The sequence below is a fragment of the Bison bison genome, unplaced genomic scaffold (assembly GCF_000754665.1).
Source record: "Bison bison bison isolate TAMUID 2011002044 unplaced genomic scaffold, Bison_UMD1.0 scf7180017864239, whole genome shotgun sequence".
In the NCBI taxonomy this organism is placed as follows: Eukaryota; Metazoa; Chordata; class Mammalia; order Artiodactyla; family Bovidae; genus Bison; species Bison bison.
In genome coordinates, this window is record NW_011494811.1 from 965,202 (window position 1) to 990,949 (window position 25,748).

General features: G+C 38.5%; 1 protein-coding gene across 1 annotated transcript in view; it reads right to left on the bottom strand.

The window, feature by feature from the left end:
- Positions 1 to 25,748, bottom strand: part of PCNX (pecanex homolog (Drosophila)) — a gene marked incomplete at its 5' end in the record, with an annotated part of 186,085 nt that overhangs the window by 117,827 nt on the left and 42,510 nt on the right. Inside the window, 4 exons of the mRNA XM_010846813.1 lie at positions 7,884 to 9,593; positions 16,839 to 16,928; positions 17,748 to 17,793; positions 23,806 to 23,911. Coding sequence (XP_010845115.1) covers positions 7,884 to 9,593; positions 16,839 to 16,928; positions 17,748 to 17,793; positions 23,806 to 23,911 — 1,952 coding nt within the window. The remainder of the gene's footprint in view (positions 1 to 7,883; positions 9,594 to 16,838; positions 16,929 to 17,747; positions 17,794 to 23,805; positions 23,912 to 25,748) is intronic.

Genomic DNA, 25,748 nt, shown 5'->3' on the forward strand with positions numbered 1-25,748 from the left:
ACACACACACACATGTGTGCACACACATGCACACACCCTGAACTTACATTTTTCTGTTGAATAGTAGCAGGGCTGAGACATCTCTCATGGGAATCTGTTTCCACCCAGCTGGATTAGGGTTAGTCTACTTTCTGGAGAAGGAATTGGCACCCCACTCCAGTACTCTTGCCAGGAAAATCCCATGGACAGAGGAGCCTGGTGGGCTTCAGTCCATAGGGTCGCTAAGAGTTGCACATGACTGAGCAACTTCACTTTCACTTTCCACTTTCATGCATTGGAGAAGGAAATGGCAACCCACTCCAGTATTATTGCTGGGAGAATCCCAGGGATGGGGGAGCCTGGTAGGCTGCCGTCTACGGGGTCGCACAGAGTCGGACACGACTGAAGCGACTTAGCAGCAGCAGAGCACCTAATGGCAATTCACACACATGGCACAGATATACTAAGACATTTTCAACAGTTGTGGTCTGATCTATTTCGTGAACTTCCAGATGTTCACGCTGGTTTTAGAAAAGGCAGAGGAATCAGAGATCAAACTGCCAACATCCACTGGATCATCCAAAGAGCAAGAGAATTTCAGAAAAAATTTCTGCTTTAAGACTATGCCAAAGCCTTTGACTGTGTGGATCACAATAAACTGTGGAAAATTCTGAAAGAGATGGGAATACCAGACCACCTGACCTGCCTCTTGAGAAACCTGTATGCAGGTCAGGAAACAAGTTAGAACTGGACATGGAACAACAGACTGGTTCCAAATAGGAAAAGGAGTACATCAAGGCTATATATTGTCACCTTGCTTATTTAACTTATATGCAGAATACATCATGAGAAATGCTGGGCTGGAGGAAGCACAAGCTGGAATCAAGATTGCCAGGAGAAATATCAATCACCTCAGATATGCAGATGACACCACCCTTATGGCAGAAAGTGAAGAAGAACTAAAGAACCTCTTGATGAAAGTGAAAGAGGAGAATGAAAAAGTTGGCTTAAAGCTCAACATTCAGAAAATGGCATCATGGCATCTGCTTCCATCACTTCATGGCAAACAGATGGGAAAACAGTGGCTGACTTTATTTTCTTGGGCTCCAAAATCACTACAGATGGCGATTACAGCCATGAAATTAAAAGATGCTTACTCCTTGGAAGGAAAGTTATGACCAACCTAGACAGCATATTAAAAAGCAGAGACATTACTTTGCCAACAAAGGTCCGTCTAGTCAAGGCTATGGTTTTTACTGTGGTCGTGTATGGATGTGACAGTTGGACTGTGAAGAAAGCTGAGCACCAAATAATTAAAAGAATAGATCATCAGTTTGTTTTACTATGTGAATGAAAACGGGCAAAGCATTAAAAAAAGCACTAATACGGGAATTCCCCAGCTGTCCAGTGGTTAACACTTTGCCTTCCAACGCAGGGATTGTGGGTTCAATCCCTGGTTGAGGGAGCTAGGATCCCACATGCGTGCAGGCCAAGAAACCAAAACATTTTTAAGTGGAAGCAATTAAAAACAAAACAAAACAAAAAACGGAAGCAACGTTGTAACAAATACAATAAAGACTTTAAAAAAAAGCACTAATATACTTTTAGGAGGACTCAGTTCAGCTCAGTCGTGTCAGACTTTTTGTGACTCCATGAATTGCAGCATGCCAGGCTTCCCTGTCCATCACCAACTCCCAGAGTTCACTCAAACTCATGTCCATCGAGTCGGTGATGCCGCAATCCAGCCATCTCATCCTCTGTCGTCCCCTTCTCCTCCTGCCCCCAATACCTCCCAGCATCAGAGTCTTTTCCAATGAGTCAACTCTTCTCATGAGGTGGACAAAGTACTGGAGTTTCAGCTTCAGCATCATTCCTTCCAAAGAAATCCCAGGGCTGATCTCCTTCAGAATGGACTGGTTGGATCTCCTTGCAGTCCAAGGGACTCTCAAGAGTCTTCTCCAACACCACAGTTCAAAAGCATCAATTCTTCGGCGCTTAGCTTTCTTCACAGTCCAACTCACATCCATACATGACCACAGGAAAAACCATAGCCTTGACTAGACGGACCTTTGTTGGCAAAGTAATGTCTCTGCTTTTGAACATGCTATCTAGGTTGGTCATAACTTTCCTTCCAAGGAGTAAGTGTCTTTGAATTTCATGGCTGCAGTCACCATCTGCAGTGATTTTGGAGCTGGGATGGCACAAAAGAGCATGATTTGGTGAAGTAGGAGGTGCAGGTTTTGTATCTCAACAATTGGAAAGTTTTGAGCAAAGATACATATAGAAAAAAAATGCCACTTAAAAATGATGTGAATCATTCAGCTGATTACTTGAAGGATCCATATGTAGTTTGTTACTTTCTAATTGTTACATACTGCTAAAGCTAGTCTCTTGTAATAGCTCAATCACTATTAAATGAATAAAAATGTAGAAGAAACTGCTCAAGAAAGGTGTTGTTTTCAGTGGGGAGTGTCTATTGAGGAAAAAGGAGTAAATTTGGGAAAGTCATGAAAATAAAAATGTGTTTTGGTACCACAAATAGATCACAAGCAAGTGGCTTAAGAAAATTCTTTAACGAAAAATGATGAAAATATGAAACATACATACACACATTTCAGAAAATTAATATATATGCAAATATTCTGAAATACACTGAAATATTCTTCAAGGTAAAAAATTATTTTACTTAATAATTAAGTTACTATATGAAGAAATGCAAATCAAAGAATTCTTTTAAAGGAAATATTCTAGTCTAGGCATGAAATCCATTCTTTCCTTTTTTATTTCCATGTCAGTCAAGAATGATACTAATATCAGCATGCAAAGATTTTGTTTTAATATAGAAACAAATGCTTATAAGCATCATTTTCTGGGAGGCCAAAGAACAAGAATCTACTGCACAACTTCTAAGCATTCATTCTGAATTTAAATAATTTCTATCTATGAGAACATTTTAAAGGACTACATTATTTGACCCATAAACCAGCAACAATAGCAAACAACAACAAAATTATTAGCTGTACTGAGAATTTGCATATCCTTATCGATACTTTCCATAATCCCAGGCAGTCAATCAAATACAGTTTGGTAGATGAAATTAAATGATACTCTGGAGTCATTATCACACAGAACAGTTCCTAAAAGACAGAGTTTAAGGATTACTTACTTTTATAGGTGGTTCCTACTCTTTTTAAATCCTTTGTGAATGGTCTGACAGACCCTCTCTTCTGGAAAACTGCACTCAGAAACATTTTTGAATATATCTTCAGGAGATTCACCTAATAAGGCATCATTAGTGAAGAATATATATTTCAAGAATATATATTTGAATATATACTTGAAATGACATTTAAAATGGAAAACTTCCTTACAAATGATTAAAAGGCATCACTGTCTTAGTTTTCATAATAAATATACAAAGAAGTTTTATACATGGAAGCTTGTTAGAATCTGATCATTAACTGTGAGACGACCTGAACAGTTACTACTACTGGTTTACAATTGAGGAAATTGAGACACAGGTTTAATGGCTTGCCGGATTATCCAGGTAGTAATTAGAGATGGCATTAAAATGTAACTGTTTGATTCCTTAAACAGAACATTACTGGTATTAGAAAGAATGGGCTGATCTGGGGAATCTGATATATAAACCTTATTTGCCTCATCAATAAAATGCCTCTTAACACTTAAGATAATTTTTCCAAGTAACTCAAGGATCCAAACCTGTTTATTACATCTAATGAACACTCTTTGATGTGGTTTTATACGCCTAAGCTTTCTTCTCAGTATAGACTAAATAAAATATAAACTTTCCTTAGTCACATACACATTTATTAGTGAGTTATACTGCAATACAGTATTAAGTTATGATATTATGATGTCCTTGAACAAGCAGTTCGCCCCTGCAGTTAACGACCTCCTACCACGTGTTTCTAGCATTGGTTTGTATGGTTATTCCAGCTTCTATAGAGTCAGCAGTGCATTTCTTCTGCTGCCATCAGTTTTAGCCTCGACAGGAACACCTCCCTTTCTATTTATTTTCTTCTTCTAACTTCCCATGTGAACTGGGAAATGAGAAAATTAAATCTATTAGAATTTACAGTCCCTCTATTTAGTAAAATACAAAAGCTTTAATTCACATACTCTTTTTGGTTCAGTGATGTTTGTCTTTTCTTTTAATGATACTTAGGATCAAACTTACATGTATGGTACACACCCTCACAAACTGTCATCAAGAAAATTTGGCTTTTCTTTATATAGTGACAATCCCTTGACAGAAGACTATCATTGATTCCCAACACAAAATTATAATAACAGGATCTTATTTCATGCCTTCAGAACCCAACTATTACATTTAAAATAATTTTCTCACACAGAAAAACAGAGGTTAAGAAATTGAGAAAAAAATAATACAAATAAAGGAATGAACATAAATCTTTCTGATTGTTCTTCAGTCTGTTGAATCAGGCGGTAAATAAGATTAAGTGATTCAAAAGAAAACAGGATACTTTTCTGTCATATATAATTTGTCTGTACTTTTTTATTTTTAAAATACCAGTCATAAGTTATTAAAGATACGCTGTATAATTATAAAAGAAAAATTAAATGCAAAAACAAGAGGTCAACAAAGAAAATAGCTTGAACATAAAACTTTTTTCCTACCTAAGCAATCACAGAACATTATTGATGACACCCAATTTTAATCAAAGTATTAGATTAATAGTGAGAAGTCCTATGAAAACAATCACTTGTTATATGAATGAGTACCAGAAGATAGGCTACGCATGTATTGCTGCCAAGATGAGATTAAAATCTGTAATATTATATCAGATTAAGGTTTTTCTTTTTGGTATTATGCAAGAAATTAAGAATTCAGATTTTTTATTTTTACTATTATTCAGTTTCAAAATGGCACAATGAGAGTATCTCTAATGTATTTCTATATTTAATCATTTTCTTCAGGACAGGATACACATGAGTAGCAGAACAGACTGGTCAGTGAAACAGAAGTGAAGTGAACGTCGCTCAGTCGGGTCCGACTCTTTGCAACCCCATGGACTATACAGTCCATGGAATTTTCCAGGCCAGAATACTTGAGTAGATAGCCTTTCCCTTCTCCAGGGGATCTTCCCAACCCAGGTATCAAATCCAGGTCTCCTGCATTGCAGGTGGATTCTTGAGCCACCAGGGAAGCCCAAGAATACTGGAGTGGGTAGCCTATCCCTTCTCCAGGGAATCTTCCAAACCCAGGAATCAAACTGGGGCCTCCTGCATTGCAGGCAGATTCTTTACCAACTGAGCTATCAGGGAAATCCAGTGAAACAGAAGCATCAGTGCTATTAATAAGCTTTTACTATGTACCAGGCACTGTTGTAAGCATTTTAAATCTATTAAAGCCTTCAGTCCTCATAAAACCTCTATAGGATAGATATCACTATCATCTCCATTTTAAGATGAGGAAGTCAAGGCTTAAGAAGGTAAGCAGCTTTCCCAGAGTCATGACAATAGTGAGCCCATATACTGACAAGGATGTATGACTCCATGTCACTATATTAGGCAACCCATTTTAGTTTATTTTAGTACTTTAAAGTACATTTCCTTAGTTTCATCCTTCCACAGGACCAACACCATCCAGTTTAAAGATAAGACAAAAAGAAGACAAAAAGAAACCACTGGAAAGCTCAGCAACACATCCCAATTCATTAGGATAAAATCTAATGGTCAGTATGGCTGTACATTATAGTTAATATATAGTTAATGTATAATGTATACATTACAGTTAATGTATAGCCATATACATGGTCAAGCTGTATCCTCTGTTGTACTGACACATTTCAGGAGTACAGAAAGTAGAACAGATGCGAAGAAAAATGTCTCCTAATTATCAAAAATTTAAAAACCCAAAAAACTAACAATAAATATAATCTAACACATTTTACAAAGTATTTGAGATTCTATATAACTTTTAAATAATGAAAACCAAAATACATTGCCTTCCACCACCTCCAATCTTCCAAGAAACCAAGACACTAACAAAATGAGATGAAAACAAACTAAATATAAATCCAATATATTTAAGCAGTTTAGTTTTGTTCTTATTTTTATTCTAAACACAATGAAGCTCATATAAAAACAGTTCCAACAGTGTCTTCCTTTGGCAAAAGAATGTTTTTAACAGCCCACAGATGATTAAATTTTTTCCACCAAAGTGAAATAAATGGAAATTTTTAGTTCCTTATTTGTTTTTTTTTTATTAATAGTGGATGGTTTGCTTTTAAAAAAAAATAACACAAACAAAACAAAAGCTGAAATCTGGAAAAATGAGGGCTCATATTAATCAAAGAGCAAATAAGACCTCATGTAACTTTTCCTAAAAAAAAAAACAGAACACCCCACATTCCCTATGAAAAGGAAATGGCATTTTTAATACAAAAGCATAAGATGTACTATCTTTTTACTTACATTTCAACAACATTTAGAACAGCAATAGTTTTCTATCATTGCATGTTCTTAGAATTTATTTTAATCACACTTTCAGTAAAAATTAAGCTATCATTTAAAACCCAATGGTTTCCTACATATCGCAAACACATGATTTGTGTGAGAAATCACTAAAAGACTTTCAGACCTGTTACAAAAAACAGATTGACAGCCACATCAAAGACCCAAGAGAAGTTAATTACTATATTGTTACCAAATGATTATAATCACTTCAGATATATTTAGTTCTCAATATTTAAGTCAGACTAGTTTCTTCCTTAGGCACTAAAGATCACTTTTTACATTCCTATTAGAAATTAATCTTTGTTATAAACTATACCAAAAGATGCAAGAGAATGTTTACCACATTATGGACTTAAAAAATTGTGGGTGAAATTAGAATTCTTTGAGAAAAAGCATGTTCCTTGTTTCAGTATGTTTGTGTAAACAAACACTCAGCTTAACTTTTCATAAAAGACTAAATGTTACTACACCAATAGACTGTAAACTATAAAGCCAGAGACATAAGCTTTATTAAAGGATATGAGACAGATGATAAAAAAGTCATGTGCTAGCAACAGAGGACTTCATTCTTCTGATTCGATTCAAGAATGAGACTCCATAATAACCAAAACAGAATAAGCAAATATTTGGGCAGGAGGAAATACCAAGAGACAACTCTGAAATAAACAAAATGGCCAATACACACTGACAATACAAAATCACCTACTGAATTTTGCACAATTCCCCATAAACCAGAAATCAGTAAGCTAGTGCTTTAACCCAAGCACTATCACTGTTATCACACGGAGCATCATATATCCACTAATGGATAATAAACTACAAACGCAGATTAATAAACTTTAATGTGAAGTTACAGAAAAACAGTTTAACGACTAAAACTTGAGTAAGCGAGAAATAAAACCTAAGAAACAAAGAAAAAAGCCGTATGTTTTCAAAGTACATAGAGCTAAAGTAATATTTGGAAAAATCTTATGTAACAGGTTGAGAGATCTCATTCTCAAAGTTCAGTGGCACACGCTGTATAAGAGATAACTAAAAATGGCTTGGTGCCCTAATAAAATTCTACATTTTGTTGTTACTGTGGTTGTACAAAGGAGGAAGGGGACCAATTTTTTTGTTATTCCTGGTAAAACATTAACAGGTGGCAAATGGCTTAGAAAAGGTGAGTGTCATGAAGAACAAACTGATATGTAATACAACAAAAAAACATTTCCTTGGTGTTCACATCAAAACCTTTTTTAAGATAACCATCTTCTTCTTCATGGAAAGACAGTTTATTTTAACAACATAGTAGATATGCGGCTGTTAACACAAAATATACTCGAAGTAGTAGTACTCCAATCAACAGCATCGAAAACTGCAGAAATTCTTGGGTCAATCTCCTCCTGCAATTTACTTACCTCCACTGACTGCGTCTTGCTCTTCACCTTCAGGAAAAGCAACCTGGCTTGGCAAGCTATTCCTAGATCGAGTGACAGTCTCTAACTGGGAAGCCCGTCCCAATAAAGATAGCTCATCTAGCACCTCTCCTTCTTTGGCCTCCAGGTCGGATTTGGAAGTGGTTAAGGGTTTTACGCTTTCAGGCGCCATTAGCCTACTGGAGTCATTCAGACACGCTACAGTGCTGCTGTCCAGGCTCAGCACTCGGGCCCGAGTCTTGGCACTATTTGTGCTGGAAGTCCGCCGTGCTGTCCGCTTTTTGCCAGTTCCTTCAGGCCCCAAGTGGGCTTTGTGTGCATGCTCAGAGTCGGTACCCCTTTCCTTAGGGGCGTGTTTGGTCTTTAGGGCACTGTATCTGCCCTCAGGAGACTGACAAGAATGAGAAGTGGTGCTAGAAGAGCTATCGCTGCCAAACTGGTGAGCAGACTGAACGCTGGATGCTCTGCTCAAGTCACTTTGGTCACTGGAGTCCTCATCGTGACAGAATATAGCACTGTGCGGCTTGGTACCAGAAACACCTCGAAAGGACACGTAGTCCCTATGCCGACTTGAATCGAAACTGCTGGCCCGTTTTTTCCCTGTCCGTCTCCTGCCTGACTTATGGGCAGAGGCTGTCCGGTGGATCAGGCTGGAGGATTTAGGTCGCACATCCCCTTCCTTCTGCTTTCCACCAACATCTTTGCTAACTTTCGCGTCCACTGACACAGCTGGCTTCTCACCCTCCTCCTCTCGGTTTTCAGCAGTCTTCCCAAGCGGTGTGTCCCCCTGTGAAGTGAATTCATTTGCATGGGGGTTTTTATTGGCTTCTTCAGATGCAGAGGTGCTGAGACCTTTCTGATTGTGCACATCATCAGAGCCGTTAGACTCCTTGGCCCCCTGAACGCCACTGTTCGTACTCTCGTCCACGGCGGTCTTTTCACTGCTAGTCCTTTTGCCACCGGCACAGCTATTTTTGTCCTCTGCCTCAGCACAGTCCTCTTTCTTCTGACTGCTCTTCTTTGCCACCTGGGGAGACTCCTCGTGCTCTGACAAGATGCTCTCGATGTGAGTGGAGCTGGTCTGCTCGCTTTTGTAGCTGCTGACGGTGCTGTGGGTATCCCGGTCAGTCCCGCTGCAGTAGCTCTCCGTTGAGCCACTGCTGCGCGTGCTCAGGCTTCGCAAGCTGTCCATGCTTTTGTCTGCGTTCAAGGGTTTGCTCTTCCCACTTCTGGTAGGTGGCTGAGAATTACTGTTTTTCACCTCGCCAACCAGCTGAAATTCCCCAGGTAAACACGAATTTTCCACCAAGGATTCTTTGGATCCAGAATGAGGCTTGGAAGATTCTAACTCACTAACAGGATCCAACCCACGCCTTTGCTGATACAGAGGAAAGTCATTCAGGGAGGTGTCTGGAAAAGCCACAGCAGAGCTAGAAGTCCGTGGTACACCCCGCGGGCGGTGATCTTTCCTGTAAGAGTGTGAATGCAAAGGGACAAGAGAAGCTACTTCTGTGTCACAGGCATTGGACAGAGACTGCTCGACGTGGTGGTGGTGGTGGCTGTGACTTGGCAGGCTCACTTTGTCACTGAAGTCCCTTGGTAAGTCCTGTCCACATGAGGATAAGGACGGCTGAATGGAGATGAAGGAATCATTGGAGACCAGGCGGAAGAGCTTCCGGTCAGCTGCCAAATCTGTTTCAAACATATATTTGGAAATGTTAACACAAATCTATAATCTGTTTTTCTACTGTCTAACAAGGGAAAGAATTCACAGTGTACCATAAATTAAGCATAAACTATTTCCCAGTAGCTCACTGAATAACAGTTGGCCAGTCATTCCAAAGGGCTTCTTTCTATTTCCCGGCTAAAGAAAGAAAGCATTCTACCAATGGAATGAACTGAACTTCCAAATCTTCAACGAACCTCAGAAAATTCTGTGGACTATCAACAATAAAATAAGAAGCAACAAAGGATTACATTTAAAACAGACCTGGATTTCTGGGTAAGTTCTGTCCCTAACTTAGTAACTGGGTAAAGGTGGGTTACCTTTTCAAGCCTCTGCTTCCTCATCTGTAAAATGTGATATCAATCTTACCATGGGATAACTGAGTTAATAACATACTTGCTTAACACAATGCCTGGCACAATTAATGGTAGCTATCATTATTTTACCTAACTAAATTTAAAGTCTGTTTGAAAAACTAATATAATTGATTTTCCAAATCCACAAAAACAGAGTAATCAGAAACAAACAAAAAAAATCAGAAGGTTGACCAAGGCCCATACAAGATATGGTATAATGACAGAAGATGTCTTCCTGTTCACAATGGTTGAAAGTATTAAAATAATAATTACAGGGCAAAATACATTTTATCTTTTACCACTGATGCAGCAATTAAAAATGCTTCATGAAAAAAAAAAATACATATCCCCCCTATATCTGTAAGATTATTCCTTTAACCCTTCATTTAGGGCAGAGATTAGTGACATGAGTTGTCATATATACTATACACACATAAAGATAGATAAAAATATAAATAAGCCCATCTACCCACCTACCTACACTGTCATTTATCTTGAAACATAGCTTGACAACCAAACTGTACAATAGCTGATTTTTTTTATATACCTTTTAATAGACAAGGATTGCTGAGTTTGCTGTTACTTCAATAAAAAGAAATATTATTGTCTTATTTGTCATAACTGAATAAGAAAAATACAGTAACAGAGTCTATAATAAGTCAGACTCTTCCCAGTAGTTACTTTAAATAATAAAAGCATAATTTTCCCCCTAAGATTAATATAAATTAAGAATGACTTCTAGAAATATTTACGGACTTCAAAAAAAGCTTAATATAAGTTAGATGTAAACAACTAAAAATCTAAACTAGAGATACTCTCTAGAAGGTACCATATAAACTGTGATTTTATAAATGACCTATTAGGCTTTATCTTGTGTCTTAAAGTCCTCAAGATAAGTGAAACCAATATTCTTTTCATCTGTTCAAAACTGTACCACTATAGTTAGGTTCTTATATTCTCTAAAAAACCCAAATTTAAAAACCATTTACTTTTCTATAGTATTAATTTATAATGTTATTTTTAAAAACTCTCAATATATATCCCTATTAAGCAATTATGGACTGATGTAATATTCACATTTCAAGGATATTTTATAAAACAAAAACTTAACTGAGCAAGTAGTTGAAAATCACCAATTCTAATATACAATAGACTTTAAAAAAATACCAACTCCCAAGGCATTAATGAAGCAGAAATTTAAGTTTTTCATTTTAAAAGACAAAGCCAAATTTAATTTAATACATTTGTTTTTTCCAGTATTGCTAAATAAACATATCATAATAAGTTTGACTCTGTCAGGAAGAATTTTAGGTGGTTTTAGGAAATTTTAAGTAAACATGCTTTCTTAAGACATTTTTTCTTCCTGGTAGCAATACTGTCAAAGACAGGATCAAATCAACCCAGAGAGATACTATCTTTCACCTAGTTAAGCTTTCTTCCAGTGATTGCTACTAGTAGTATTCAGATTAAGAAAGGCATCTTACACACTACTCATGGTGTGCAAACTGGTGCAACCAACCTTCTACAAAGAAATCTGGCAAGGTAACCAAAAACCTTGAAGAAGCATACATACCCTTTGATCAATAATCTACTTCTAGAAATTCCTGCTAAAAGATAAAATCAGATATTTGTACAAGGTTCTGAAAAAGATTATTCATGTAAAGGACACCAGAGATACAAGGTGATAGGTAACAGAAGAAGTGAGGATAAAGGAAGAGATGTGGATTTTTTTACGAATATAAAAGAAATAAAGCAGTTTGTTTTTTATAATTGCTGGGGATGATCTAGAAGAGAGGAGGAAGTTACGATTTTTGTTGATAAAAGTAAAATGTTAATTCTATAAAATCTAGTAAAGTATGAGGAAGAAAATGATTTAAATTTCTGCCACTGAGATAACTGTTAATATTTTTTGGTGTATCACTTTTTTCCTTTTTATTGTGATATAATTTACATGTCATAAAACTCACCCTTTTAAGAATAAAATTCAGTGGTTTTTAGTACATTCAGATTTGGGCACTCATGTCCACTGTCTAATTCTAGAACATCTGCATCAACCCAAAAAAAAAACAAACCCATTATACTCATGTCCTTCTTCAGCCCCTGGCAACCACTCCTGTCCCTATGCATTTGCCTATTTTGCACGTAAATGGAACTATATAATGTTCCAATGTGACTTTTTTCATCTGACTTCTTTCACTTTGCATGCTATATTATGTATCAGGACTTTATTCTCTCTTATGGCTAAATACAGTTTATTACTTTCAACATTCCTAGGAACATATGCACACATACTCTTAGTATTCTCTTAAACTCTTACAGAATGGAATCATATTTTTAAAAATAATTTTATTTATAAACAGTTTTTTGGCTCTGCTGGATCTCTGCTGCTGCACGGGCCTTTCTCTAGTTGTGGCGAGTGGGGCCACTCCTAGTTGCAATGTGTGGGCTTCTCATTGTGGTGGCTTCTCTTGTTGCAGAGGCGCGCTCTAGGGCTCATGGGCCTCAGCCATTGCGGTATGTGGGCTTAGTTGTTGTGGCTCCCAGGTTCTAGAGCACAGGCTCAACAGCTGTGGCGTGTGGGCTTAGCCACTCCGAGGCATGAAGGATCCTCCTGAATCAGAGGAGGCAGACTCTTCACCACTGAGCCACCAGGGAAGCCCAGTCATGTTTTTTATATAGTGCCATCTTTTTCACTTTAAATATTTTCTCATATTATTGTGTAATCTTTGAATACATTTTAGTACCTGCATAGTGTTATTATTAAGACAATATAATTTATTCAACCTTTTTATGGCATGTTTTTATAGTTTTTTGTTTTAAGGAGTTTTATAACAACCTCAGATGAAATTCACCAAAAAGTAGTCTATAGTCATTGTTTTCAATTATTCTCTTCTGACATGTATTCTACTCCCACCCATTAAGAAGCTATCAAGGTCACCAACATCCTCTGTGCTGTGAAGTTCAATGGTCAAGTCTCAGTCTCATATAACTTGGCCTACCAGCAACATCTGACAAAGCTGATCACTCTCCCTGAGATGTGGGGATACGCCCCTCTACCTCACCAGTTGCTCCAATTCAGTCTACTGGATTTATCAGACTGCAGTGGCTCAGAGCTCGACTGTTGGAACTCCTTCATTTTTCTACCTATACCTCTCTCATACGTCTCATCCAATTTTCTGGCCCCATAATAACTAAAATTCAGAAACACCTTGTAATTAGTTTCTCCATCTTCTACCTGGCCTCAGTACTCACACAGGGATGGACTAGAGTTCTGATCTTGGGTAGTGAAGACATGAGTGAAGCTGAGGAGGGAAACTGCAGAAAATCCCCTCTTAGAACACATACCTGACACATGCCCACAACCTCAGTTTTCTCCCAATCATCCTGAATCAGGCTGATAAAATGAGTGCCAACTAGTCAACTAACTGCTAACCAACTAACTAAAGGTCACTGTCCTGTAAATCCAAAGCAGCCAGAGAGCGAGCAGAGCCTCAGCTATTTAAGCCAGGATGAACAACAGCCACTAGGTGGTGCCAAACCGCAGCCCAGACCTACAGGGATCGGGATCAGGGAGCCATGCTGCCTGCACTCCAGGCCCAGCTAACCCAACAGGCATTCCCTGCTAGTTCATGAACTTCATATTAACCCAACCCCACGTCTGACATAACTGAATCTTTTTTTTTTAATTTATATACTGAAAACTCCTATTTTAAAACCTCAACCCAGATTTCTTATCTAAAATCCAAGCCTATCTAATTATCTACTAATTACTGTTGTTTAGAGATCCTATAGCAACTCATACCTGATAGGCCCAAAATGAACCCCTTCTCCTGCCCTTCACCATGCTCTCCCCACTTCTAAATCTGCCCCTTCTCAGCTTTCTCCTTTTCAGTTAATGGAGAATCCATCCTCCCCATGATTTAACCCCAAAATCTTAGTCATGTATGACTACTATTTCTTTCACGTGCTATTTCCAAATTCATCATATCCTTTCGTTAACATTTGCCACAGTCAGACCGGGCTTCCCAGGTGGCTCAGCTGGTAAAGAATCCACCTGCAATGCAGGAGACCTGGGTTCAATCCCTGGGTTGGGAAGATCCCCTGGAGGAGGGCATGGCAACCTACTCTAGGATTCTTGCCTGGAGAATTCCCATGGACAGAGGTGCCTGGAGGCTACAGCCCATGGGGTTGCAAAGAGTTGGACACAAGTGAGCGACTAAGCACACACAGTCAGACCACTTCTCACTACCCTGATCTGTGCTCTGATTATTGCAATAATCTGCCAACTACATCAGCCTCTGCCCCCTTTAATATACACTCAAACAATACAGGAGCCAAAATGACTATTACAATGTAATAGAGACGATGATATTTCTCTGCTCAAAACTCTATACAGCTGTTCATCTCATTGGAAACTGAAAGCAAAATCTCTAAAATGGCTTACAAGGGACTTCCCTGGTGGTCCAGTGCCTCTGCGCTCCCAATGAAGAGGGCCTGGTTTCGACGCCTCGTCAGGGAACTAGATCCCACATGCTGCAACTAGGAGTCTGCATACCACAACTAAAGATCCTGCATGCCCTAACAAGGGCCCAGGACAGTCAGAGAAATAACATTTTTAAAAAGTAAATAAAACAGCTTACAAGACTCTAATTTGGCCCCTCACTCAGTCTGTAGTGGCCACACTATTCTGACAGGCATGTTACTACACTGGGACTTCTGCCTGTGCTGGTACCTCTGCATGGAGGCAGTCTCCCTCCTCCCAAATATCCTGAGCAGCTCACTCCTCCTTCAGGTCTCTGCTCTCAGCAAGATTTCCCCTCGACCATTCTGTAATATTTAAACTTACAATGCCCACGGCGCCCACCCCACCATTCCGTATCCCCCATCTCTATTACTGCATACACATGTGATTCACAGTAGCATGTTTCCATACTAAGGGTATGAAAGCCACAATGGTAGAAAATTCTGTCTGTTCATCAACTGATTTCTAGTACTTAGAATGGTATCAGGCACACATGAGTACTCAATAACTGCTAAATACATGGGGAAACTGTTATATGATAAAAGCAAGTTATAAAACTGTACGAAAGGAGTATAGCATAGTGATTAAAAGCAGAATTTAGAGCTAGATTTGAACTACACAACTGCTACTTTGCAGATGGGTGATTTGGGGCAAATTTCTTATAACTCCACTCCTCTGTAAAGTGAGAATAATAACACTGAACTTCAAATGTCTGTCATGAAGATTAACTGGGTGAATGCACAGCAAGATGACCTAAACCAGGGTTTGATTAACTAAGGCCTGTAGAGCCAAAGTAGCTTTCTGCCTGCTTTTGTAAATAGTTTTAGTATAACACAGTCATTCCCACTCATTTATAGGTTGTTTACAGCCTCTTTCACTCTACAACAACAAAGTTGAATAGCTGCAACAGAGACCATGTGGCTGACAAAGCTTTAAAGGAGAAGTGTGCTGACTCTTCACAGGACAACAGAATGCACTCAGTGACCATATATGTCATCACTGTCTACGTCAATATGTACCTGCCAGGGTAGATCTGTATGAATAGAATTCCCAACCTGCCAGACTACAACATTCTTGCTCACACAAGGTACTTCCCAGATGAAAATGAAGAGACCTATGACCCGTAAGTGCAGCGGCACTAGCCCCTCTAAGATCACTACCTACCCAGTTTCTGAGACACTGCTGATTACGTATTATACAAAAGAACACTGTGATTCTCAGAGATGAATTCACCTTTCCCTTTTATAAGAAAATAGCTTTCAGACCACACAGTACATTCAACTGCATTTTTTGAGGGGAGGGGACAGGCTGTGAGGGGTGGTCCACCAAAGCAAATAAATAATGATTTATTTATTTGTACATAAATTGCAGTACAATTTATGAATTGTACTGCAATTCTCCAAAAGCAATTACAGTGATAAACCTAAAATTCTAACAAAATATCCTTGAAAGAATCAAACCTGGGTAAAACACTAAATTAGTGGGAAAATGTCTCCATTCAATGATCAATTTGTAACCCTATAAATAAGTTTTATAATGAAGTATAATAGGAAATTTATCAGTTGGCCTGCCTACCAAACATCACCCATAAGCTAACAACAAAAAAACAGGCTGGAAATAGGGAGACAGGTTTCTAATCCAATTCTGGCTCACTGATTATATAACCTGGGATAATCTCAACTGGAAATGGGTATGGCATATCCACCCTTTCATGTCTGAAAATTAAAAGTCAAACTCAGAAATGTGGCAGTTGTTTAAAAAAGAACTCTATAAAATCCAAAGTACTCATATACAATGAAATTGAATAAGGAGAAAAAAAAAATCACTTAAAACCAAAATTTACATTACAAATCTGCTACAAGAAGACACCATGTTGGAGGCAGACAGTTTCTCAGTAAGTCCAAGAGTAAGTTATTTCTCTGTCAAACACACTGTTGTTTCTGCAGTCAGGCAACATATGCAGCAGTTGGCATTTAGAGGTCATACTGAATGGAAAAGAACAGCTTTACACATGAGGTTATCAGTAAGCTAAGCAAGATGCTCTGACCAACTAAAGGAATAGCAGATTCTTATCTCCCATCTCATATTCATTCTAGGGCATATGCTCACAAAGTTTCTCTGTTTACTTGGCAGAACATGTGAAGCTGATTCCAAAAGCTCTGATTACCTATAACACTGTGCTACTGCTTTGCTGGCGAATCGGTTTATTTCCATGTTTCTAGAAAGCCACACTAAATTATTACAAACTTCTGCCAAAATATGAGCAGCACATGGCAGAAACTCACCCTGGTCATCACAATACCTGATGCTGCCATGAAGTAAATTGTTCTTACCTTGTTCTTCACTTCCCTCCTTACAAAGACTAGAGCTCTGGCCCAGACTTAAACTGATATCATCAGAAGTCTTAGCGGTGTCTGTATCTCCTAAAAAGTTAAGAGAGACCCAAGAAGACATTATATTAAAAGTAAAAGCTGTACAGGTGGCATAACAAGGAAGGGCATAAGAGAGTACAGTAGATATTTATTAACTAAAGCAGTTTTTGTATCAGGGGTTACAATAAAAGAAGATGCATTAAACTGATAGGAAGCATCATGGACTGTCAGATCACATATGCTACAAACCAAATATGGAAAGGCCTCATAATACTAACTAATACAACTATTTCTTTCAAAAGAAGTTTTAAAAATGAAATGCAAATTATTTAATAACTTGAAACAATTTAAAAGTCCCTCCCAGGAAAAATCAGAAAATTATAAAATTGCAGGGCAAAATAATAATGCAGGGCAAAAATACAATAATAGATGTATTGAATAAATAAGATATATATGATATATTGGAAAAAAATTTTTTTAGTGTATTATTTGTGCCTAATTTAAAGGTTTCACATTAAATTCATTTTCTATGAACCCCACTAAAACCCATGAAAGTATTTTCCCTCAAGGCAAAGAAGCAAAGAAGTTTCTTAAAGATCAAAATGTACAATTCATACAGTGTAATCCAAGTGATTAAAATACTATTATGAAATTTGGATGATAAAAAAAGTGAAAGTCACTCAGTCATGTTGAAAAGGGACCACAATTTAAAACTAGCAATCTTTAATACAAGATACATAATTTTATCCACAGAATAATTTCAAGAATGATTTTTCATTACATGTAAATACACGATACAATTAATTATCTTTACTACGACCGAAAAAGAATGGGAAGTCAGAAGTAACATTCAGGGGAGACCACACCCACCTTTAATAGTCGCTGCTGTTCCAAGACGAGAGGAGCCAGATCCAATCTGAAAACATGACATGAAGTAAACACAATGCTAGTCACGCCATCAGCACAGACTAGCAAGACCATCAGATGAAATTATACTGTCAGAACAAGTCATCAGTCACCTTCACCAGAAGGCCATGACACATCAGCGCCACACTCGGCTGCAGCGTGTGCGGCGCACCCAGTGCACACAAGCCGGACACAAGCCCGCGCCTGCTCAGGGCTGCTGAGCCCCCAGGGGGAGAGCCTCCAATCGCAGACAATCTGGGTCAACAATTGTTATCAGTTTCCTATTGCATCATGACACGTTCCAGTGATAAACAAAGCAAAACTAGGTGTCAAGTTTACCTGAAATAAATGTAGACTTATCAGGGATTATAAAGGGAAAGTTTGGAGGATAAAACATAGTAACAAAGAGCAACCTAAATCTTCCTGTCAAATTCTTAGTGCATCAATATGTACTTTCCTGAGTTTCAGGCAGAAAGTTCTTTGTAGGCTGTGATAATGCATTTTTTAAAAATAGTAATAATTTTAAAAAAAACTAAGGCATTTAAGAAAAAGGAATTTTTAGCACAAACTCTATAAACAGAACACTATTATAAATCTGTGGGGTTTTTAGGGCTTATACTCAAGATGGTACACAATTTCCCTAAAATTTTATAACCATCATATATTATACTATTATAACAATCATATAAACAAATACTACAAATTCCATGAACACATTAAGGAATCCAAATATAACAACATGACAGTTACTAAATCAACAAGTCTGAGTAGTTCTTGTTATAACCTGTTTTCAAGGGATTCAAGAAGAGAACAGTCAAGTAAATTTAATATCTTTATACTAAAACCAAGAACATTCACAGAATACTTGCATTTTGCCAAATCTTTCCCTTCAACTGATTCAACTGAACAGAAGTATACAATGAGAAATTTGGTAAAAGTATAGCTAATAATGACTTTAAAGGGGCATGAGGGACTTTCTTGGTCTGGATGGCAATTAAATGGGTGTACATTTTATGTAAAAACATACTGAGCCTATACACTTAATATGCATACACTACACATATGAAAGCCATATGTCAGTGAAAAACAGCAAAAATAAGCATATGCATATAGGTTAAAACTACTCATAAGCAGTATAGACAAAAAAATGAGCTTTGCAATATTTTTGAACAGTTTATTAAGTTTGATTCTCCTGCTTTTTCCTGATATGTTTTCAATTAGCCACAAAAAGCACTGCAATAGACAGGGAGAAGAAGGGCCCAAAGGCATTTTACTGCAAAAAGAGTTTCATTCTAAACACACCTGCTAAATAAATAAGTTAAAAAACCAACAAGTTATTTTTCTACTAGAATAATAAACACATAACTTTCTACACAGAAGCTTACAAACAAGCAAGCACACCAGAAAGCACCATTTCGTGGCATCCTTCTAGGAATTTAAACTTTAAAAAAAGTTTTTTGAATATGCATACAGTAGTCATTTGCTCACAACCTCCAAGTGTTTCCTTTTCCTCTCCTTAACAAGCCTCTCATTTTGTTCAAATGTTGGACATATATCTTTTGATTTATGAAGAGAGGACCCAGACTCTAATCTAGGTGTGTGCCCTCATTCTGGTCAATGAACGTATCAGAGAGTCTATTGGAAGGCTTTGGGGAAAGACCTCCTATGTCTGAGACGATGACGACCAAGGACAACTCTGCCCCAGACTGTCACCTGCTTCTTCACTTTTCAACAGGATCATAATTGAAGTTGCTGTCTGTGCTCATTCTGCAACTCTGAGAGAAAGCCAAAGGCCTAGGGAAATTTCAACCCAGAGCCCTAATAATGTTTAGCAGAACAAATGCTATACAACCAGCTCCAAATGTAGACGACAAACTCCTGTTTCTTTAAGTCACTTAGTTGAGTTCTATTACTTGGTGACAAAAGCAATCTTAACAGATACAGTGTGTGTGGTTATATTTTTATCCTTCATGCTTTTCTGAATTGTTTCAAGCTTATCCCCCCAAATATAATGGGGTTGTTACTGTCTCATATGAAACAGTAAGGGACTGAAAATATAAACCACAGTACATACAAATAAAATGCAGTTTTCAAGTTGTTCACTGCAGGAAACACTTATAGTATTAACATTCATAATATAGTCAGTAAAGACAGTCAAGTGCCAAATAGCAAGCACACTAAAATCTCTTTGTTTAAAATCTTTTTTTTTATTATGACATTATAGATGATTTTATTTTCTTCTTGCTGCTTTCCTTCATCTGCTAACTTTCTAAAAATAAACACATTTAGAAAAGGAAAAAATTAAGAAAAAAATGGTATCTGCGTACACTTAGAGGTGAAGTTTTCCTTAATAGATCTGCACAAACTAAAATGCTCCAGTGTTCCTTCTCTTTGAGAAGGACCAAAGGAAAGTCCGGGTACAATTAGGAACATCAGAGAACAAAAATTACTTCTAACTAAAGGCAATCAGGCAAGGCCACCTCCTCCATCAAACCTTGCCATCTGTCTAGCTGGAAACATTTATTTTCTCCTCGGAAATCATTAGCCTAGCCCCTTAGCCTAGCCCCTTTTCTGTACCATTCCTATGGCAACTATTACTTTGCACCTTTTACTTATATTTCCTTAGTAATATAACATAACTTCAGTTACTTATAGATATCTACTATGAAATTGAAATGGCAACCCATTCCAATGTTTTTGCCTGGAAAAGCCCATGGACAGAAGAGCCTGGTGGGCTACTGTTCATGTGGTCACAAAGAGTTGGACACAACTGAGCACGCATGAAATTGCAAACTCTTTGAGGGTAAGACCCATTCCACGTCCCAGACAAGCAAAATGCCTTGAATACTGTCAGGCACTAAAATATTTTAAGGAAGGTAAGTGACAGAAAGAGAGGAATATAAGCAACAGTTTAAAAAATGGGGGTGGGGTGGGGAAATGGAGACTAGAAGATGGAAAGGAGACGGGCAGCAGTGGCATGAAGGAAAGAACGGCACCAGTGACTGTGGCAGTGCCACAGTGTTCAAGGAGCTCACTCTCTAGTACTGAAGACATTTATAAACTATGATCACATGTAGTGAGAGCTGTATAACAAAACATGTACAAGAAACACGGTATCTTTGTATTGATAATATCTCTACCAATATACAAAAAGTCCAACTTATTTTCCTCACTTCAGCTTTCCTAAAGGATAACAATAATTATGTCAATAATTTCTTTTGTTATAAACAGTATAAAACTAAAACACCAAAATCCAAGTAGCACAATAGCTTCTGACATCTGCCCTTTTTAATACAAGAGTTAATATTTTAAGGAAAGTCAAATCAGTCAGATGTGCTATGCATTTAGGTGCAGACATGAGTTAATTATATTCAAGATGGGACTCCCTCCCTAAAACAAGTAGGGCTGAGACAGGATAGGGGCAGGACACAAGCTTTAGAAGAATGACACAGCCCATGGAAATGACATAAAACAATTAGAACCAACTAGGTCCAAAACAGCCTACTTCTGTTAGACCTTGGGCCTTAGTACACACTCATCGAAATACATCAGCAAGGGAAGGAGGAGAGGGTGAAAAGAATGGGGAGACTGGGATGACACATATATACTACCAAGTGCACAACAAATAACTAGTGGGAACTCCTTCATGAATCACAGCCTTGTCGGGGCAAAGGGACGTGCATAACTCAATGAAGCTACTGAGTCACGCCACTGTGCAGGGCCACCCAAGATGGACGGGTCATAATTGAAGAGTTCAGACAAAATGTGATCCACTGGAGGAAATGGCAAAGCACTCCAGTATTCTTGCCTTGAGAATCCCATGAACACTATGGTAAGGCAAAAAGATATGACACCAGAAGCTGAGCCCCCCTAGGTTGGAAGGTGTCCAATATGCTAACGGGGAAGAGTGGGGAGGCAATCACTAACACAGCTCCAGAAAGAATGAAGTGGCTGGGCCAAAGCGGAAACGAGGCTCAGATGTGGATGTGTCTGTAAAAGTAAAGTCCAATGCTGTAAAGAACCATATGTATAGGAATCTGGAATGTTAAGTCCATGAATCAAGGTAGACTGGATGTAGCCAAGCAGGAGATGGCAAGAGTGAACATCAACATCTTAGGAATCAGTGAACTAAAATGGATGGGAATGGGTGAATTTAATTCAGTTGACATTATATTTACTACTGTGGGCAAGAATCCCTAAGAAATGAAGTAGCCCTCACTCAACAAGAGTCTGAAATTCAGGACCTGGGTGCAATCTCAAAAATAAGAGAATGATTTCAGTTCATTTCTAAGGCAAATCATTCAACATCACAGTAATCCAAGTCTATACCCCAACCACTAATGTCAAAGAAGCTAAGCTGACCGTTTCTATGCAGACCTACAAGACCTTCTAGAACTAACATCAAAAAAAGATGTCTTTTTCATCACAGGTGATTGGAATGCAAAAGTAGGAAGTCAAGAGAAACCTGGAATAAGGCAAGTTTGGCCATGAGGTACAAAATGAAACAGGCCAAAGGTTAGCAAAAGTTTTTTCCAGTAATCATGTACAGATGTGAGAGTTGGAACATAAAGAAGGCTGAGCACTGAAGAACTGATGCTTTTGAATTGTGGTGCTGGATAAGACTCTTGAGATTCCCTTGGACAGCAAGATCAAACCAGTCAATCCTAAATGAAATCAACCCTGAATTTCATTGGAAGGACTGATGCTGAAGCTCCAATACTTTGGCCACCTGCTGCAAAGAGTGAACTCACTGAAAAACACCCTGATGCTCGGAGATTGAAGGCAAAAGGGGAAGGGGGCGGCAGACAATGAGCTGGTTAGATAGCATCACCGACTCAAGGGACGTGAACTTGAGCAAGCTCCAAGAGATACTGGAAGACAGAGGAGCCTGGCATGCTGCAGTCCATGGGATCACAAAGAGTCAGACACGACTTAGTGACTGAACAACAACAGTGGGAACCTGCTGTATCGCACACGGAGCTCAGCTCAGTGCTCTGTGATGACCTACAGGGGTGGGGTGAGTTGAGGGGGGAAAGTCCAAGAAGAAGGGGATATATCTATATATATATAGCTGATACACTTTGTTTTACAGCAGAAACTAATACAATAATGTAAAGCTATTATCAGAGAAGGCAATGGCACCCCACTCCAGTACTCTTGCCTAGAAAATCCCATGGATGGAGGAGCCTGGTGGGCTACAGTCCATGGGGTCGCAAAGAGTCAGACACGACTGAGCGACTTCACTGACAGCACCATACCCTGGGCTTCTCTTACCTTCTGAGATGGTCCACACTCTATCTGTGGAGTGTGTTTCCTGCCTGAATAACCCTTCTTTCACTTTACTATGGCACCTCTTGAATTCTTTCCTGTGTGAAGCCACGAAGCCACACTTGGCAACTGTCCCAGGGACTCGGATGTGACCTGGGATGTGACCACCCTCTCATGCCCCACTCTCTTTTCTGCAACAAGGCAAGTCTAATGGACACAGTGCCAAGAGTATAGTTATGAAAGGTGGTTAGCTACTGCTGTCCTTTCGTCAGCCCTAACAAAAAAAAAAAGTAAAAGGTGTGGCTGTTCAAAAGTTTGTTGCAAAATCGTAGGCTTACTCCCCAGGGTAATCTGCCAATATTTTGTCAGTAAGAAGAAAGTGCGGGTTTAATTAAGAATACAGAAAGTGCAGCCATATTTAAGAACTAAGCCATTTCATTCCACAAAAAGAGACTGAGATGTTGCCAACACAGACATTGTGAAGGTAAATAAGTACAAGTTCCTAAGGGCATTCACCACAACTATCTTAATCAAAACTACCCCAGGCAGTGAGCATGTGGTATGTGCTCAGCAACAAAGTACTTACTTAATGTGAAAATTCTGTGTAATAGTAATAAACAATGATCAGTAAACAAATCAAAAAATTATCAGCAAGATAAACCCAAACATCAACTGACTGTAACAGATAAGAGAACACTTGAGACCACCATCGGGAGGAAGGAAAAAAGCAAAATAGAACAGAACAGGTTCCTACCTGGTTGCTTGGATCCAAGCCAGCATAAGAATTTCTTGAACTACAACCAACTGGGGGTGTGGCCTCTCGAATAAACTCAGCCATTTCAATTCCCCCACCGGGATCACTGTGGGAGAAAAAAGAAAGAGAAAAAGAGAGTAACTGTCCTTATTCTGACACCAATTGTTTTCTTTTAGTTTGTTTTTTAAGTTATACTTTTTTTCTGTAAAACTAAGAGGCTCACATATTTAATACAGCAAATAGAAAAAAAATTATTCTTCCTTTGTAAATCCAATAATTTGAATTATTTTATAACCATGTCACTATTTCAAAATATTTAAAACTCTCTCCCAATCTCTCTACATCCACTCAGTATTAGAAACTGGCCTTGATTATAACTGTACCATATAATTGTACCATACTAAATATAGCATGCACTTTATGATATATTGCACTCTATAATACACAAGGACTTCCCTGGTGGCTCAGACGGTAAAGCATCTGTCTACAATGAGGGAGACCCGGGTTCAAGCCCTGGGTTGGGAAGATCCCCTGGAGAAGGAAATGGCAATCCACTCCAGTACTATTGCCTGGAAAATCCCATGGACAGAGAAGCTTGGTAGGCTACAGTCTATGGGGTTGCAAAGAGTCGGACACAACTGAGCAACTTCACTTTCACTTTATGATATATGCCATAAAACCACTGTAGCAAAGAGATGATTTGCCTTTTGTTTCCCAACGGCAAAGAGAAATTGGTCAGAAGGTAATGAGATCTTACACAACCTATTCTCTCCAAGAGTACAGTCTAAGCTGCCTAACACAATAAAGAACATGCATGAGAACGATAATTCTGGTCAAGTTATTTGTATCTGTACTTCTAAAGTTAACAGAATTTCATCGGGACACTAACTTGTTTTACTTGGAAACCTAAGATTTTAGATTTGTATGTGCTGAATTAGAAGGCACAAGTTTAAAAAACTGAAATGATGCTATGTAGTAAAAACAGGCATTGCTGCTGCTGCTAAGTTGCTTCAGTTGTGTCCGACTCTGTGCAACTCCATAGACGGCAGCCCACTAGGCTCCTCTGTCCCTGGGATTCTCCAGGCAAGAACACTGGAGTGGGTTGCCATTTCCTTCTCCAGTGCATGAGAGTGAAAAGTCAAAGTGAAGTCGCTTAGTCGTGTCCGACTCTTCGCGACCCCATGGACCGCAGCCTACCAGGCTCCTCTGTGCATGGGATTTTCCAGGCAAGCGTACTGGAGTGGGTTGCCATTGCCTTCTCCGAAAAACAGGCATTACAAAGACATAAGAGAAAAGTACTAGTTCAAATAACCGAGAAGTCCACTTAAAGTACTTAAAGATAATGGCATCCCAAAATAAGGAAAAAAGACCACGACAAATTTCAAAGCACTTAAGACCATTTTATAATAAGGTTCCTCTAGAACAAACTTTTAGAATAATTCAGGTGGGAATACCAGACCACCTGATCTGCCTCTTGAGAAATCTGTATGCAGGTCAGGAAGCAACAGTTAGAACTGGACATGGAACAACAGACTGGTTCCAAATAGGAAAAGGAGTACGTCAAGGCTGTATATTGTCACCCTGCTTATTTAACTTATATGCAGAGTACATCATGAGAAACGCTGGACTGGAGGGAGCACAAGCTGGAATCAAGATTGCCGGGAGAAATATCAATAACCTCAGATATGCAGATGACACCACCCTTATGGCAGAAAGTGAAGAGGAACTAAAAAGCCTCTTGATGAAAGTGAAAATGGAGAGTGAAAAAGTTGGCTTAAAGCTCAACATTCAGAAAACATTCAGAAAAGATCATGGCATCTGGTCCCATCACTTCATGGGAAATAGATGGGGAAACAGTGGAAACAGTGTCAGACTTTATTTTTCTGGGCTCCAAAATCACTACAGATGGTGACTGCAGCCATGAAATTAAAAGACGCTTGATT